The sequence below is a fragment of the Abramis brama genome (assembly GCF_963993115.1).
Source record: "Abramis brama genome assembly, chromosome: 12".
NCBI classification, from domain to species: Eukaryota; Metazoa; Chordata; class Actinopteri; order Cypriniformes; family Leuciscidae; genus Abramis; species Abramis brama.
Genome location: NC_139974.1, coordinates 39755361 through 39770762, shown reverse-complemented (window position 1 = coordinate 39770762; position 15402 = coordinate 39755361). Strand labels below are relative to the sequence as shown.

At 35.5% G+C, this 15402-nt stretch overlaps 1 protein-coding gene across 2 annotated transcripts in view; it reads left to right on the top strand.

The window, feature by feature from the left end:
- Window positions 1–15402, top strand: part of samd12 (sterile alpha motif domain containing 12) — a 125582-nt gene that overhangs the window by 15260 nt on the left and 94920 nt on the right. For both annotated transcript variants that reach the window (XM_084130582.1, XM_084130581.1), the window contains exon 2: window positions 12410–12600. In XM_084130582.1, the coding sequence (XP_083986708.1) occupies window positions 12410–12600 (191 nt within the window). The remainder of the gene's footprint in view (window positions 1–12409; window positions 12601–15402) is intronic.

Below are 15402 nucleotides of genomic sequence, written 5' to 3'. Positions count from 1 at the left end.
ATTTTGCCATTACTTGGTGGCCTATAAATACTAGCTTGCTTGATTTATGTTAGCTACGCGCATTTACGCGTTACGTTAAGTGTTTCCCGCGTGAGGTAGGGGTGTGCATTGGCACTGCCCTCACAATTCGATTCGATTACGATTCACCAGGTAACGATTCGATTCAATTCGATTCTACGATGCATTGCGATGCATCAGAATTCTACTGCACACAACAGTCATGAGGCAATACAAGCAGTCAGATATTGAACAACAGATTTTATTGGCTGCTATGTGTGTATTATCACTCTCCTGTATCTTTGACATAAATGTCATTAAATAAAATAAAATTGAATGGTACAGGGTATGGATATGGCATTTTCAAACCTGAAAAAGAAAACATAAATCACTGCTTTCAGTGCTTTGAATGAGAAATGTTTCTCTTCTCTCTGCTTGAGAACCATTTGAAATTAAATTTCAACTTTATTGTCCAACTCAAGGCCAGAAAATAAACAGTGTAGGGGTGTAACGGTTCACAATATTCACGGTTCGGTTCAATAGGATACACTTGTGTCACGGTTCGGTACGTTTTCGATACAGCAAAAAGAAAGAAATGCCAGAGAAATTTCCTTGATTTTTATTTTTTTTTTAAATTCTTTTTTTATTAAAACTAACATCATAAAGTATGACTTTTTTTTTCTTTGAGCAATGATGGAGCTATAATTGACTCTTCTTAGGAGCATATAAAACAAAACAGCTCCTTGGAAAAAATTAAATGTAATATTTTGTGCTTATAAACAAATGTTTATTTTAGTTCAGATTAACATTTGAGGGCAGCAATGTTATTCATAATCTCGAAATAAATCCGACATAACGTTACTTGAAAGCATTATAGCCTACTATTCCTGGCAAACTTCCAAAGTTGCAGTTACTGTTACTACAGTAAATCCATGGTGAATATTGCAGATCTGTGGACACCGGATAGTTCATTCATGTCACAATGTTTCTTCCTGGTTTCCACGTCAGCGCTGTTTGATCCGTTAATAACGGAGAAATGTGAATGTTTCTCACTAGATCTCGCAGCGATGTTATTACTTTAGAGGCGAGTTCAAATGCTTTCTTTACTGGATCTCTTATTAGCGCTGTGTAGTATAAGATCGGCTCGCGCTGCTTTGGTCCAAACTGATAAACAGTCCGTCACGAGTAGCTCAGTTTCGTTCCGCTTACATTGCGTTTGCCATAATTTGATGTTGTGGTCGCACCAGCGTCTGCATTATGAGCGCGCTCGCGACGCGCTTACATTTGAAATAATAACCGTTCGGTTTGAAAATGCGTGCCTTGTACCAAACGGTTTAATACGAATAGGCTACGCGTACCGTTACACCCCTAAAACAGTGACATAATCGATTATGGCACTTTGCCGCATCGATGCTGAATCGTGCATGCCCCGCATTGCGATGCATCGCCGAATCGATTATTGTTGACACCACTAGCGTGAGGTACTTTGTGTTGTACGTTGCCATGACGTTCACGTGCGCACAAAAAAACTACGATTGAACCTCAACGTTGTTCGACACAACAAATGTGTTCCCACATTAAGTCCTTGAATTTGAGGGGATTGGACCTGGAAAGTCCTTGAAAGGTCCTTGAATTTGAAGTTAACCAAGGTGTGGGAACCCTGTTAATGGCATCGCTGTGAAACCCCCCTTTTGGAAGTTTTATTTTAAGAGCATCGATCTCAATCAATCTTCAAAGAAACCTCACGTTAACTGAGACTTTCATTCCAAGTCTCAGGTGTCGGTGAGCTGATAATGCCGTCTCATCGATATGGATTGTTCTGCATGTCTATTAATTCACTCCTCTGCTATTTTAACTTCAGAGAGTTAGCTGATGCCAAAGGGAAGGGATAAAGATAGTCTGTCTAATTTAAGCTCTGATTAATATTCATCTGAATCGAGGCTAGAGGAGCTGGCTGCCATTGTCATCTTCACAGCAATGAAGCATTTTAAGTTTATTTTTGCTGATTATTTTGCTGTAATTGAAGCACTTTGGCATTATCAGCTCTCCTTTAGTGAGTTGTTACCAAGTAAAGGATGAATTGATCTGATACTGAGCTTTGTTATCAGACTAAGATGCTGGACTGGCTGGCAGTGAAAGTCAGCAAGTGTCAGTTTATGGTGCAAGTCAGTTTATTTTGAACATATTTAGTTTTATGCAAGGATAAGCTTCTTATATGCATGCTAAGCAGTGTTATTCTGACTGTTGAGGTCTATAATAACTCTTCTGCTGTCATTGCCTGTCACAAACCTTCAGTCAGATTGCAATCATTGGATGCCTTGAATGAATCACTTACACTGAACTGAAATATACTTTTCAGAGCATTGGTTTGTGTGGCTATGACTGGGGATGCACGATATATCGGCCACCATATCAGTATCAGACGATATATGTTCTTTTTTATTGTTATCGGCCCAATAAGAACATTTGGCAGATATGTTAAAGCCGATAAATTATGTATTATTTCCTTAAGCTAAGAAACTTCAGATGCGCACTGTTCAACATGATGGTTTTGAATGGCTTGAAATATGATTTGAATCACTCCAAAAAATGAAAATACAGTTCAGTGCAACAGCGCACGTCTGTCATATAAACTACTTAAAATAATAATGAGAACATCATAATTGTGTGTTTGGGACATGGCTTTTAATGGTGAGACTTTTGTTTTTGTAATCAGGCTCTCAAAAATTATATAAAAATTTGGATTTAGATTTATCAGCCAATATATCGGTTATCGGCTTTCAAATATAAAGAATTATCGGTTATTGGTATCGGCCAAAATATTAATATCAGTGCATCCTCAGCTATGACGTTAGTTAACACGCTCAAATCAGTTCAGTGTTGATTCAGTTTAGTTCAATAACTGGGTCAATGTTGCAATCTTCATCAACTTAAAAAAAAAAAGTATTCTGCTATAAAGAAGACAACAACTTCATTATTCAGTTCTCATCCAATAGTGTAGGTGTCGTCAAATCAATGAATTAAATTCTGCTTGCATCATTGACCATAATTCTCCAGTTTATCCCTTTAAAGCTGCTTTGAAACAATCTGTGCTGTAGAAATAACGCTGACCTGATTTGACTGTATTGCTGAACTTGATGTATTGTATGCTAATTTGTCCATTAGTAGGAAATAGCGAGTGTCGGGTGTCACTTTCCTTGGTTACGTTTGCTGAGGCTACATATCAAATTTGTGTTGGAACAAGCAGCTGAAAGTTAGGAGGTCATAACGGATTATAGTTTAGACTCGTTTCAATGGCATAAAGAACATAGAAAAAACAAGATGAGAACAAAATAAGATGACAAGTTCTCCTTTGTGGATCTTGAGAGAGTTTATAAGCAGAAAGTTCACAGTCTCAGTGGACACGCGCCTTGTTTCCCTAAAATAGGATTTTGAAATGCTTTCAAAATTCTTGCTCCTGATTAAATATTTATATCCGTCTCAGTACTTTGTGTCCATATTAGCTTGCAATGCTTGCTATTTATAATCTCTCTAAAGACCTCGACTGTTTCAGATGTGCAGCGAGCATCTCGCCTGTTTTGTCTGCTAAGCAAGTTTTTGGGAGGCCAACGTTGAGGATATTTTTAGAGTAAAGGTGTGTCTATTTAACATGGGTCACTACCTTTTTTTAACTTGCTAAAATAAGTAATATATTTGGAGTACATCTTTGTAGTTTTTGAATGGTGGAATTGTAGAGAAACAAAGACCTAGAGGCATTAAAGAGATCTATTATATGCTTGATGTTGTTTTTGGGCTCTATGAAAACCTTTTCCTGCTTGAATGTTGATTATTTTCCTCATATTCTCCATTGTTGCAGCTCCTCTCTTCCCAGTCTGTCAGTAACGCTCTGTTTACTTCCTGTCTCTATGAAGCCCCTCCTTCTGAAAAGCACACTGTGCTCTGATTGGTCGGCTGGAGCAGTGTGTTGTGATTGGTCGAGCGCTTCGAGTGTGTTTGGGAAATGTCCCGCCCCTTACCATAACCACCAGTTTAACACACTACTAACTAACTCAACCAGGCCCCGCCCCTTTATTCTGCGTATTAATTATTATAATGAGGAATACTGTGACGTGTTCGTTCCCGGAAGAAACTCAAGACTACAATGGAGGCGTTTCAGGAGTTCAGAAACACTGACTCTGATATAGAGAAGAGCTGGAGCTTTTTCATCCTCAAACAGGAAAGTTAAACATGGGGGAAAAAGCATTATTGGTCCTCTTTAATACTTGGGAAATGTTATTTAGTCTTAACCTCTGATAAGATGTCATGCTGAATCACTTTAGATGCGATGAGGAAATCTCACACTTGAACCCGGTTGACCAGTGGTACCCTGAGATCCAGATTGGGTTTGGAGATGTAATGAATCGAGGAGACCCACACAGGCCAGGATCCAATATCTGTATCCAATTCCTGAATTGAGGTGACCTACTTTATAGAGCAGGGACAATCCCTTTATCTTGGATGATGGCTTGAAATTGGGAAAGGGGGCCAAGATTGGAAGCTTTCTCTTGGCTCACATATGGGACAATTAGCTCTCTCTTTCCCTCTGTCTTCTAAGAGCTCAATTAGAGCTTTAGCGAGCGTGTCACGAGGAGTCCGAAGTGTGTCAGCGTTAGCGTTTCTGAGCTAGTGCTATTGAACTTTCCTCTCAAGCTTCAAGTTTCTGCACAGGTCTGCTTACTCTGACTTGACTACTGAAATTTGATCAGATCTGTCACATTAAATCAATTGTATTTTAACACTCAGAGACCCTAGCTTGATGTGAAAGTTTTCTCCCCCACAAATATTTTTATGGTGAATCGTGGATTTAAAAATGCTGGAATGAGTTTTCCAGGTTGGACAATTTCATGGTTATTGTTAAATATATGATTAAATATGGTTAGACTTTCTTCTCTGCAAGCTATAAGAGGCTAAAATGTGGATATGTAGCAGTTTTCTGACGCTCTAAACTTTCATGATCCTGGGATGTTTGTACACCTCATGATGCATCTGAGATGATTATTTAATAAGGACCAATAATGCTTTTTTTGTCCATGTTCATCTCTCTTTAGTGTGTAATGTTGCTGTTTGAGGATGAAAAAGCTCCAGTTCTTCTCTATATCAGTGTCAGTGTTTCTGAACTCCTGAAACGCCTCCATTGTAGTCTTGAGTTTCTTCCGGGAACGAACACGTCACAATATTCCTCATTTAAATAATTAATACGCAGAATAAAGGGGCGGGGCCTGGTTGAGTTAGTTAGTAGTGTGTTAAACTGGCGGTTATGGAAAGGGGCGGGACATTTCCCAAACACACTCGAAGCGCTCGACCAATCACAACACACTGCTCCAGCCGACCAATCAGAGCACAGTGTGCTTTTCAGAAGGAGGGGCTTCATAGAGACAGGAAGTAAACAGAGCGTTACTGACAGACTGGGAAGAGAGGAGCTGCAACAATGGAGAATATGAGGAAAATAATCAACATTCAAGCAGGAAAACCTGTTCTAGTAGACTTTAAATGGCATAAATGGCTTCTTTAAAGGCCTGCAATGAAGTTTTCCCAGTGAGAGAAGGCCAAGAATTCAGCATGTTTATCTCATAGCAACTTGTCAAGCTCATCAGGCTATACGTTGGTAATCATTTGCAATGTTTATCTGTGATTTACTGTGACTCTTTTGAGAGCATAATGTATACACTATAATATAAGTTTACTTAGAAGATGCTAAATATAATTCAAAACAGCAATGGTGCTGTATTTCCCCGCCAAACCTGTTGCTGTGATACATTTGAAAGTTTGGGTTGGTATATATGTACATAACACATATTTAGTAAAACAATATATATTTAATTGCTTTATGCATGTGTTGTTTTCTACAGTGGGTTACTGGAGGTTAAAGTAAATTAAAAAGTAAGTTTACTTTTATTGAGAACAGTACCGTTCAAGATCTTGCAATCAAGATTTATTTTTGAAGTAAATTAATACTTTTATTCTGTAAGGAAAAATTTTAATGATATAAAATGACAGAAAATACATTTATATTACAGAAATAAATGCTGTTCTTTTGAACTTTATAATAATCAAAAAATCCTAAAAAACGTATCACAGTTTTAACAAAAATATGAAACTGTTTTCAACACTGATAATAATCATAATTATTGTTTCTTGAGCATCAAATCATCATATTAGAGTGATTTCTGAAGGATCATGTGACACTGAAGACTGGAGTAATGATGCTGAAAATTCAGCTTTGATCACAGGAATAAATTACACTTTACGATATATTCACATAGAAAACAGACGTTTTAAATAGTAATTATATTTTACAATATTACAAATCAACAGGCTGGATGAGCAGAAGCGACGTCTTTCAAAAATATGAACAAATCTGACCAACCCCGAACTTTTTGCAGTGCACATTTTGTTTTAAAGTGAAACAATACATTCAAAAATAACATCTTCTCAAGTGATTTGTAAATGAGTTTAATAGTAATTAAATGAAATGGTAAATGTTGGATTTGATTCCTCTCAGTGTAGTGTCTCTGCTCACAGTCGTTGGTTTCTCCTGTAATATTTACAGTATATTATTGCTCCTCCATCACAGCGCTGGACGACACTGGAAGTGAACTGCCCTCACAGCTTCATATCTTCACCCGAATAATGACGTATATGTGTGTTCTGAATCAGCTGATTCTCAACCATCTCCACTCCTGTTTCTGGGTCACACACTGAGCGCACAAACAAACCACTCCACTTTAAATGGCCTGCCATCCATCCTTACTTCAGCTCACTGGTGAAGAACACCAGAGGCCAACAGCAGTCGAGATGTTCAGACACTATTGAGTTAAATCGATCCACTCTTCATTCATCCTTTCCGGCCTTTCGCATTATAAGAAAAGCTTAACTGTGTAAATCAGCTCAGCTTTCCTCACTTTTGTTTTCTTGTGAAAAATCCCTAATGCTTTTTCATACAATGACAGATCATAAAGGCATTTTTTGTAAAAAAAAAAAAAAAAAAAAAGAAGGGGGGGGGGGGGGGGACTTTTTTTTAAACCATATGATAACATTAAAATTAATAAAATGAAATTTATGATTTTTTTTTTTCCATTCAACCATAGCTCTTCAGTTCGATGGGTTCGATTCCCAATGTCAGCTGGTCTGAGGTGCTCACCAAGACTGCATTTATTTGATTAAAAATACAGTAAAAATAGGAAAATTCTGAAATATTATTACAATTTAAAATAGCTCTTTTCTATGTGAATATATAGTAAAATGTAATTTATTCCTGTGATCAAAGCTGAATTTACAGCATCATTACTCCAGTCTTCAGTGTCACATGATCCTTCAGAATCATTCGGAAACATTTATGATTATTATCAGTGTTGAAAACAGTTGTGCTGATTCATAGTTTTGTGGAAACTGTGCACTAAAAAAATATATTTTTCAAAATTGCAAATACATTTTACTAGAAAATGCTTTTTTAGTCTTTCTGCTTCGTTACTTCACATTGCTTTGTAATTATTAATGCAATTTTCCTTTTTTTTTTACTGTTGTTACTGTCACTTTTGATCAATTTAATGTATCCTTTCTGTATTGATTTCTTCACCAAAAAAAAAAAAAAAATAATCATACTGACCCCAAACTTTTGAACCATAGAGTACACTATATAGTGCACTATATATATATATAATTTAATTTAATTATTATTATTTTTTTTATTTTTTTTACAGACATAATTATATCCTTCAAATTTCTCCTTTCATTTGATATGAACAAAATAATAATATAAGAGTGAGTAAATAATGACAGATATAATGATTTTTATTTTCGGGGTGAACTGGCCCTTTAAATGAGGGGGAGGAAAGCAGGGCTGGATTGAACAGTGAAGCATCTCTTTCTCAGTCTCAGTCTCTCGCTCCCTCCTTCCCTCAGTGCGCATGTCGTTCAGAAGAGGAGAAGAACGTCCTGATCTATATTTAGAGGAAAGGCAGAAAAAGCCTTCCAGCCCCGGCACATCTACACACCCCTCCAAACACACAAACCAAGGGCAATGCTCTGTCTCTGAGATCAATTAAACGTATCATTAATATCGTGGCCATTAGAAACCTGGTTTTAACTGAGTGTGGCCTGAGAAAGATGTGGAGCGAGGAAGAGGAATCTGAGAGAAGGAAGCTCTGCGTGCTTTGCATGCTAATCTGCTTTTTGTTTCAAGGCTGCTGTGTTCTGGAATATTCCCAGCGTTCCCAGTTCAGTAAACAAGAGCAGAGCGGTTTTATCCGTCGTTCTCTCAGTCATGGTGTTCGTCAGATGTCGTCACGGCTTAGATTGGTTTGATGGCCCGTTACGCAACGACACCGGCTGTGTTTGCATCCAGAGCTTGTTGAGCTCATCACTATTAGAGCTAGTTCATCCAACAATTTACATTTTAATCATTTATTATTCCAAACCTGCATGGCTTTTATTCTTCCGAAAGAGATTTCACAGATTGTCTGAGCTGATGGGGAACAAGAAGGACAAATAAAGCACCATAAATCATCATCTAAATTATGAATTATGAATATATTAACTGTCTTGTTATAAGACTATTAGATATATTTGTGTCTGAATCCATAGATTTATATCTGCGAATCCGTGTCATTTTAGTTTTGGTTACACTTTATTTTACAGTGTCATTTTAACATGTAGTTACTATGGTAATAACTATAAATTATGCATAATTACATGCAACAACTAACCCTAACCCTATAAAGTACATGTGTAGTTATTTATTACACAGTACTTAAATGCATAAGCACGGACACCTTAAAATAAAGTGTAACTCAGTTTTTAATAATATTTTTGAACTTTGATATTTTTCTTCTTCTTCTCCAAAGTGAATCGGTTTTTAGAGGGCCTTAACGTGCTCGAAAACTCATGAAACTTTGCACACGCTTCAGAAGTGGTGAAAATTTACGTGTGATAAAATTGGGGGGGGCAAATTCGGTAAATTATTGCCCCCACATTTTGCCCCGGCTCTAGGTTTCACGTACAGGTATGAAATTTGGTACATACATGTAATGACCCAATACCTACAAAAAAGTCTCTTGGAGCATAGCCCTAAACACAACAGGAAGTCAGCTATTTTGAACTTCCTCCTAGATTTTGTGCATTTTTCGTAATTTCCTGATGTTGTACTTTAACGAACTCCTCCTACAGATTTGATCTGATCCTCTTCAAATTTGGTGAGTGTAATCTTAAGGCCTTTGCGACGTTAAATTACGAAGATCTTGAGTTTTCGTCGAAGGGTGTGCCCTCGGCGGCCTGACAAATGTTCATCCAATTTCGGCCTTCTGGTGATATATGCATGATCAGATAAGTTCAATATTAATGTTGCTTGCAGTTCCGATGTTGCTCGGCAACCACAGACAGCCTGCAGTAACTTAGGCATACAATTTCCAATCTGCCCCAAACTTCACATGTTTGATAAGAGTCCTGTCCTGAACACATGACCATGCTCATATTTGGTTATAGCAATAGCGCCACCTGCTGGTAGCAGGAAGTGTGGCAAATACAAAACGTGCTCGAAAAATCATGAAACTTTGCACACGCTTCAGAAGTGGTGAAAATTTACGTGTGATATGGTTTTTCAATATTGGGGGGGGGGGCAAATTCGGTAAATTATTGCCCCCACATTTTGCCCCGGTTCTACGTTTCACGTACAGGCATGAAATTTGGTACATACATGTAATGACCCAATACCTACAAAAAAGTCTCTTGGAGCATAGCCCTAAACACAACAGGAAGTCAGCTATTTTGAACTTCCTCTCAGATTTTGTGCAGTTTTTGCCATTTCCTGATGTTGTACTTTAACAATCAGTTTTGATCTGATCCTCTTCAAATTTGGCGAGTGTAATCTTAAGGCCTTTACTAAAGGCGCCGGGTGGCGGTGGCAGGGGTGCGAGGGCCCTTTTCATCGCTGCTTGCAGCTTTAATTATTTTTATTATTTCTGTTTCAGTTAAAGTTTTAGTAATTTGTGCATTTTTATTTTTATAAAAAAATATTATTATTATTTTAAATGTCTATGTAGTTTAATATTTTTTGCTATTTCAGTTTTAGTTATTTTAGTACATCGTTAATCTAAATGAAAATGAGAAATGTTGGAAACTACACTAAAAAAAATATTGTTTCTGGTTGCATTATGTTTTGAGTTCATTGAAATTAAAAATTTGAATGAATACAAAGAAATAAATTGGTTTGATCAACAGAAACTCCAAATATTATGTCATCTAAACAACATTAGTTAATCTAAGTTGACAAAAGTGATAAATCTTCGTAAAAAAAATCATGAAACGTTTACAGTGTAGCTGAAATTAAATGAGCATAAGTTTTAATTATATAAGCACACTGTGCTCTGATTGGTCGGCTGGAGCAGTGTGTTGTGATTGGTCGAAAGCTTCGAGTGTGTTTGGGAAATGCCCGCCCCTTACCATAACCACCAGTTTAACACACTACTAACTAACTCAACCAGGCCCCGCCCCTTTATTCTGCGTATTAATTATTATAATGAGGAATATTGTGATGTGTATATTTTTTTTTATTTCAGTTAATATTTATTTTATTTCAAGCAACACATTTATGATTTTAGTTTTTAGATTCATTTAAATATAATGACCCTATAGACTGGAATTTAATTTGTTCATCATTTGCTTTCATTGCACGTAAAAGAGCAGCTTGGACATTCTGCTAAACTTCTCCTTTTGTGTTTCAAAGAAGAAAGAGTCATGAAAAAGACATGACAGTGAATAAATATTCTATAATTCTGCCCCCTGTGGTTGTTAAATGTTCTGTTGTAAACTGCGTGTTTATTGTTTGCAAACAGATGGAATGGAAATGATTGAATTATTAAATGAAACAGTTGGTTTACAGTAGATGACGCTTCAGTGGCGATGTTCTAGTCTCTCGGGGTTTAATCTCGTCTCGTTCTCCTAGAGATCCGCGTTTCCAGGCTGTGAGGAAGCGCTGGGTTTTATTTCTGTCTTCATCTTTGAGTATTTCTGGCAGAACGAGCTCCGTCTGGCTCTCGTCTGCGCGGCCTGGATTCAGAGAACGTGACAGATGCGTTTGTTCAAGTGTTTTACGCTTTAATGTTCATCTCAACGACAGCCGGAAGATCTTCACATGTGCTGCTTTCAGCACTGAGTATTAATAGATTATTATTATTATTAATGTCATTATACATAATCACACATTAACCAACTGCTTTGGTTCTCTCTGAGAAATATCAAATCCTTGGTTATGATTTTATTGTATGTGTCCATCATCTTTATGGTTCATGATTCATTAATATCAGACAGGATTATAGAAACGCTGTTGTCTGTCATAATTCTGTCATCTCATGCCATCTAGAGGACGACGTGAAACATGTTTATGAACGAGCCTGGCATATGAAATAATAATCAGAAACACAATCACAGATTATTGAACCCAATATCATTGAGATACCATTATATATTTTTTATTAATATTTTGAATTAGTTTTTGTTTGTATATTTTCTGTTTAATTTACTAAAGTTTAGTAAATTTGCTTTGTTTTTGTCATTTAAAAAAAATCATTTTCTTTTTTATATATTTCATTTAGATTTTTATAAATTATTTCAGTTCTAGTTTTGGTTATTTTAGTCCAAGTTAAAATAAAAATGAGAACTAGCTGAAATAAAATAAGTTAAAGTTTTGCATATATTTTATTTTTTCAGTTATCATTTTTTTTATTTCAAGCAATAATAACAAATATATATATATATAATGGTTTGTTTTGGTTTTATGTCACTTAACTTGACTGAAATTTAGACAAAATATTTTTTTTAAAGTTCCCCATTTTTCTGCTGAGTATCATATTCCACAGAGAGAAAAATACACTTTAATATTATTTGCAGGCCAAAACTGAGCAATATTATGTAATAAATGGTGCAGATGATGATGAACGAAGAGTAAGATGAAATTTTGATGCTTTTAATGTAAATCAATGAGATCTTTATTACAGACTACTGACATAAAATGCACATAAATATCAATATCTGCCAATAATGTCTTAGTAATATGATATTTAAATGCTAGTTTTATGATCAAAGCTGTAGTTTTAAAACAGAATGCAATGCAATACAATGATAATTGAAAGATGAACAAATAAATCTTCCTCAAAAGAACGATGATCATATTTGATGCACATGATTTTTCTTTAAAAAAAATGATGTCTGGATAATCAAGTAAACCAAACCTGCTTCAGTCCAGCTGAAATATTACTAGAAATATTACTATTACACACGCGTGCACACACACACACACACACACACACACACACACACACAGCTCCACCTTGTGGTCGTGTCCGCTCACTAACACTCTGTGGTTTGCTGATGTCCACAGCTGTCCACTGCAATCTGACCCAGAATGGGATTGACCATCAGGTGTGCTCAGAGGAAGTGACATCACACCGGGAGGAAGTGTGTGTTGATCATGGACTGGATGAGGACAGTCTGGGATTTCTGGACCAGAGTCCTGGTTTCCAGCGCCGATCTCCACCTCAGCGCTCCGTCTCCGAATCCGAGCTGTCCCGGGTGAGAATATCCCTATAAACTCACCGTTTCATCATGATTCTGATTCTGATTTATTTGATCAAAAATACAGTAAAAATTCAGAAATATTATTCCAATGTAAAACAGCTGTTTTCTGTGTGAATATACAGTAAAGTGTAATTTATTCCTGTGATCAAAGCTGAATTTTCAGCATCATTACTCCAGTCTTCAGTGTCACATGATCCTTCAGAAATCACTCTAATATGATGATTTGATGCTCAAGAAACATTTATGATTATTATCAGTGTTGAAAACAGTTTAATATTTTTGTGGAAACCGTGATGCATTTTATTTTTCAGGATTCTTTGATGAATAGAAAGTTTATAAGAACAGCATTTATTTGAAATAGAATCTTTTGTATCATTATAAATGTCTTTACTGTCACTTCTGATCAACTAAATGCATCTTTGCTGAATAAAATAAATGTAAAAATAAATAAAAAAATCTATCTTAAAAAACAGACATTTGAATAGTAGTGTATAGTGGAGAATGTCACACATTTATGTGATTTAAACAGAATGGATACGTCCCATAATGCATCATTTCACAATATTGTTGTAGCATGAGTGAATTAACATGTTAATGTCAGACTCGTGGATCGCTTCTTCTTTATTGCCTTTTTTATCATATATTTAATACTAACCATAAATTAGGTGTCATTGGAAACACTCGATTTCTCCTGTGAAACGGCTGAAATCAGACGTTTGTGTTACTATGGAAACGCCACTTTAAAGTTTAAAGCCTTTTAGCAGCTCAGTTTCTGTAATTCAGCTTGAACTTGGTTAGACGTATGGCTTTGATTTTCTGGAAATTTCAGAGGCCAAATTATTTTGTGAAATATATATTTTGTATAAAATAACATGTTTAGTTTCATTTACACTTCTGTTTAAAGCTGCTTTCACTTCTGCAATAATCTGCCGAGCGTCGTCTTTAAAAAGATCAACCTCAGGTTCATATTCCAGACATTCATTATTATTCTTCGTTATACATTCATTATTCATTCTCACCATTTAAGTTCAGATCTGATCAAACATGGAGAGAGAGTGAACAGGTTGAAAAGAAAGCTTGATGTTTAAATCTTAATTAAGTTAAATGAGTTCCTCTACCAGAGCACTGTAGTTTAGTAACAAGCTCTTCATTTGCTTCATCTCTGACCAAGATTAACCAGTATCTTCCTAAAATTCTTGCTAATTTTGCTTATGATGTACTTGAATGAATATTTGAAAAGGTTTTTATTCTCTCTGGGAAGAAAAGCTGGATTGTGTTTGTTTGAGACTCAGTGTACAGTAAGTTGTGAGATGTTTCGCAGTCCGGACAGGAATCACGTCTAGAGCTTCTGATGTCATCTATTGTTATTATATCATCATGCATCTGTGATATGATCTGGAGCAATGCATTATTGGCTGAATCTCATGAAGAAATGCCCAGGTCATATTTCACACTTTAAATCAAGGAGAAGTAATTATATTTTGCTTAGAAAAATAGATAGACTATAAAATAAAAAAAATCAGTATTGAAAATCACCCTGTCTGGACACAATCATTTTTATTTTATTTTATTTTATTTTATTTTATTTTATTTTATTTTATTTTATTTTATTTTATTATTCATTTTTATTTTATTTTGCATTCTTTTTAAATGGCTTTGTTTTCTTTAGCAATATTTATATTTATATTTTGCTTAAAGAAAAAAAATATATAGGACTATTACAATTTTTTTTTTTCAGTACTGAAAATCATCCTTTGTGGACACAAAGATTTTTATTTTATTTTATTTTACTTGTTTTATCATTATTTATTATTATTATTTTTCATATATTTTTATTTTTATTTTTGTTAATGGCTTTCCTTTCTTTAGCAATATTTCTCTTTTTTTTATTATTATTTTTAGTGGTGATGGTAACATTTTTCTTTGCAGTTTTTATTATTTGCATTTAATAAGTGATGCAAGAGAAGCTGAATTAAAACATTTCTAATATGAACAAAAGCTGACATATTTTTTTTCCACTCTTAGTAATTGTATGTGCTTTTGTCATTTTAAAGAGAACTAAATAAAAATAAAATAAAAATCTGTTTTTAAAATAAAATTAACACAAAAAATAAAGCCAATTCAAAATATGAATAAAACTCTAAAGCTGCTCTGTGCATTAATCTGACTGGCATCATGTTTTTTGTTCAGCTTGTACCACTAGATGTCACTGTAATGCAGAGTCTGCGTGAGTCACTCAACTGTCCTTCTGTCATATTAAACTCAATGTTACATTTATTGTGCATCATTTATGCAATGCATTTAAAAAACAGACAAATTAATCAAATCGTCATTCCATCAGACTGTAAAATAGTGGAAAGTCATTTAGTCATTTTCACTGAAGCCATATATTTTTCTCCTCCATCTTTACTAATTAATATTGCTTATATCGATCAGCCCTTCAGATCATTTGCCTCTAATGTGAATTCTGTTGTCGTAGATGATCATTCTAGTGTTATGATGCATTCATATCTTCAAGTCATCATGCTTTGTTGCTATAGTAACATGAGAATTCTTGAATTTTCTAATTATACCAAGGACGGAATGACTGTCATTCTGTGTGTGTGTGCGCGAGTGTGTGTGTGAGAGAGAGTGTGTGTTTGCGTGTGAGTATGTTTGCATGTGCATTTGCCCGTGTGAGTGTGAGAGTGTGAGTGTGTTTGCGTGTGAGTGTGTTTGTGTGTGTGTTTGCGTGTGCCCGTGTGTGTGCGTGAGTGAGTGAGTGAGTGTGTGTGTGAGTGTGAGAGAGTGTGAGTG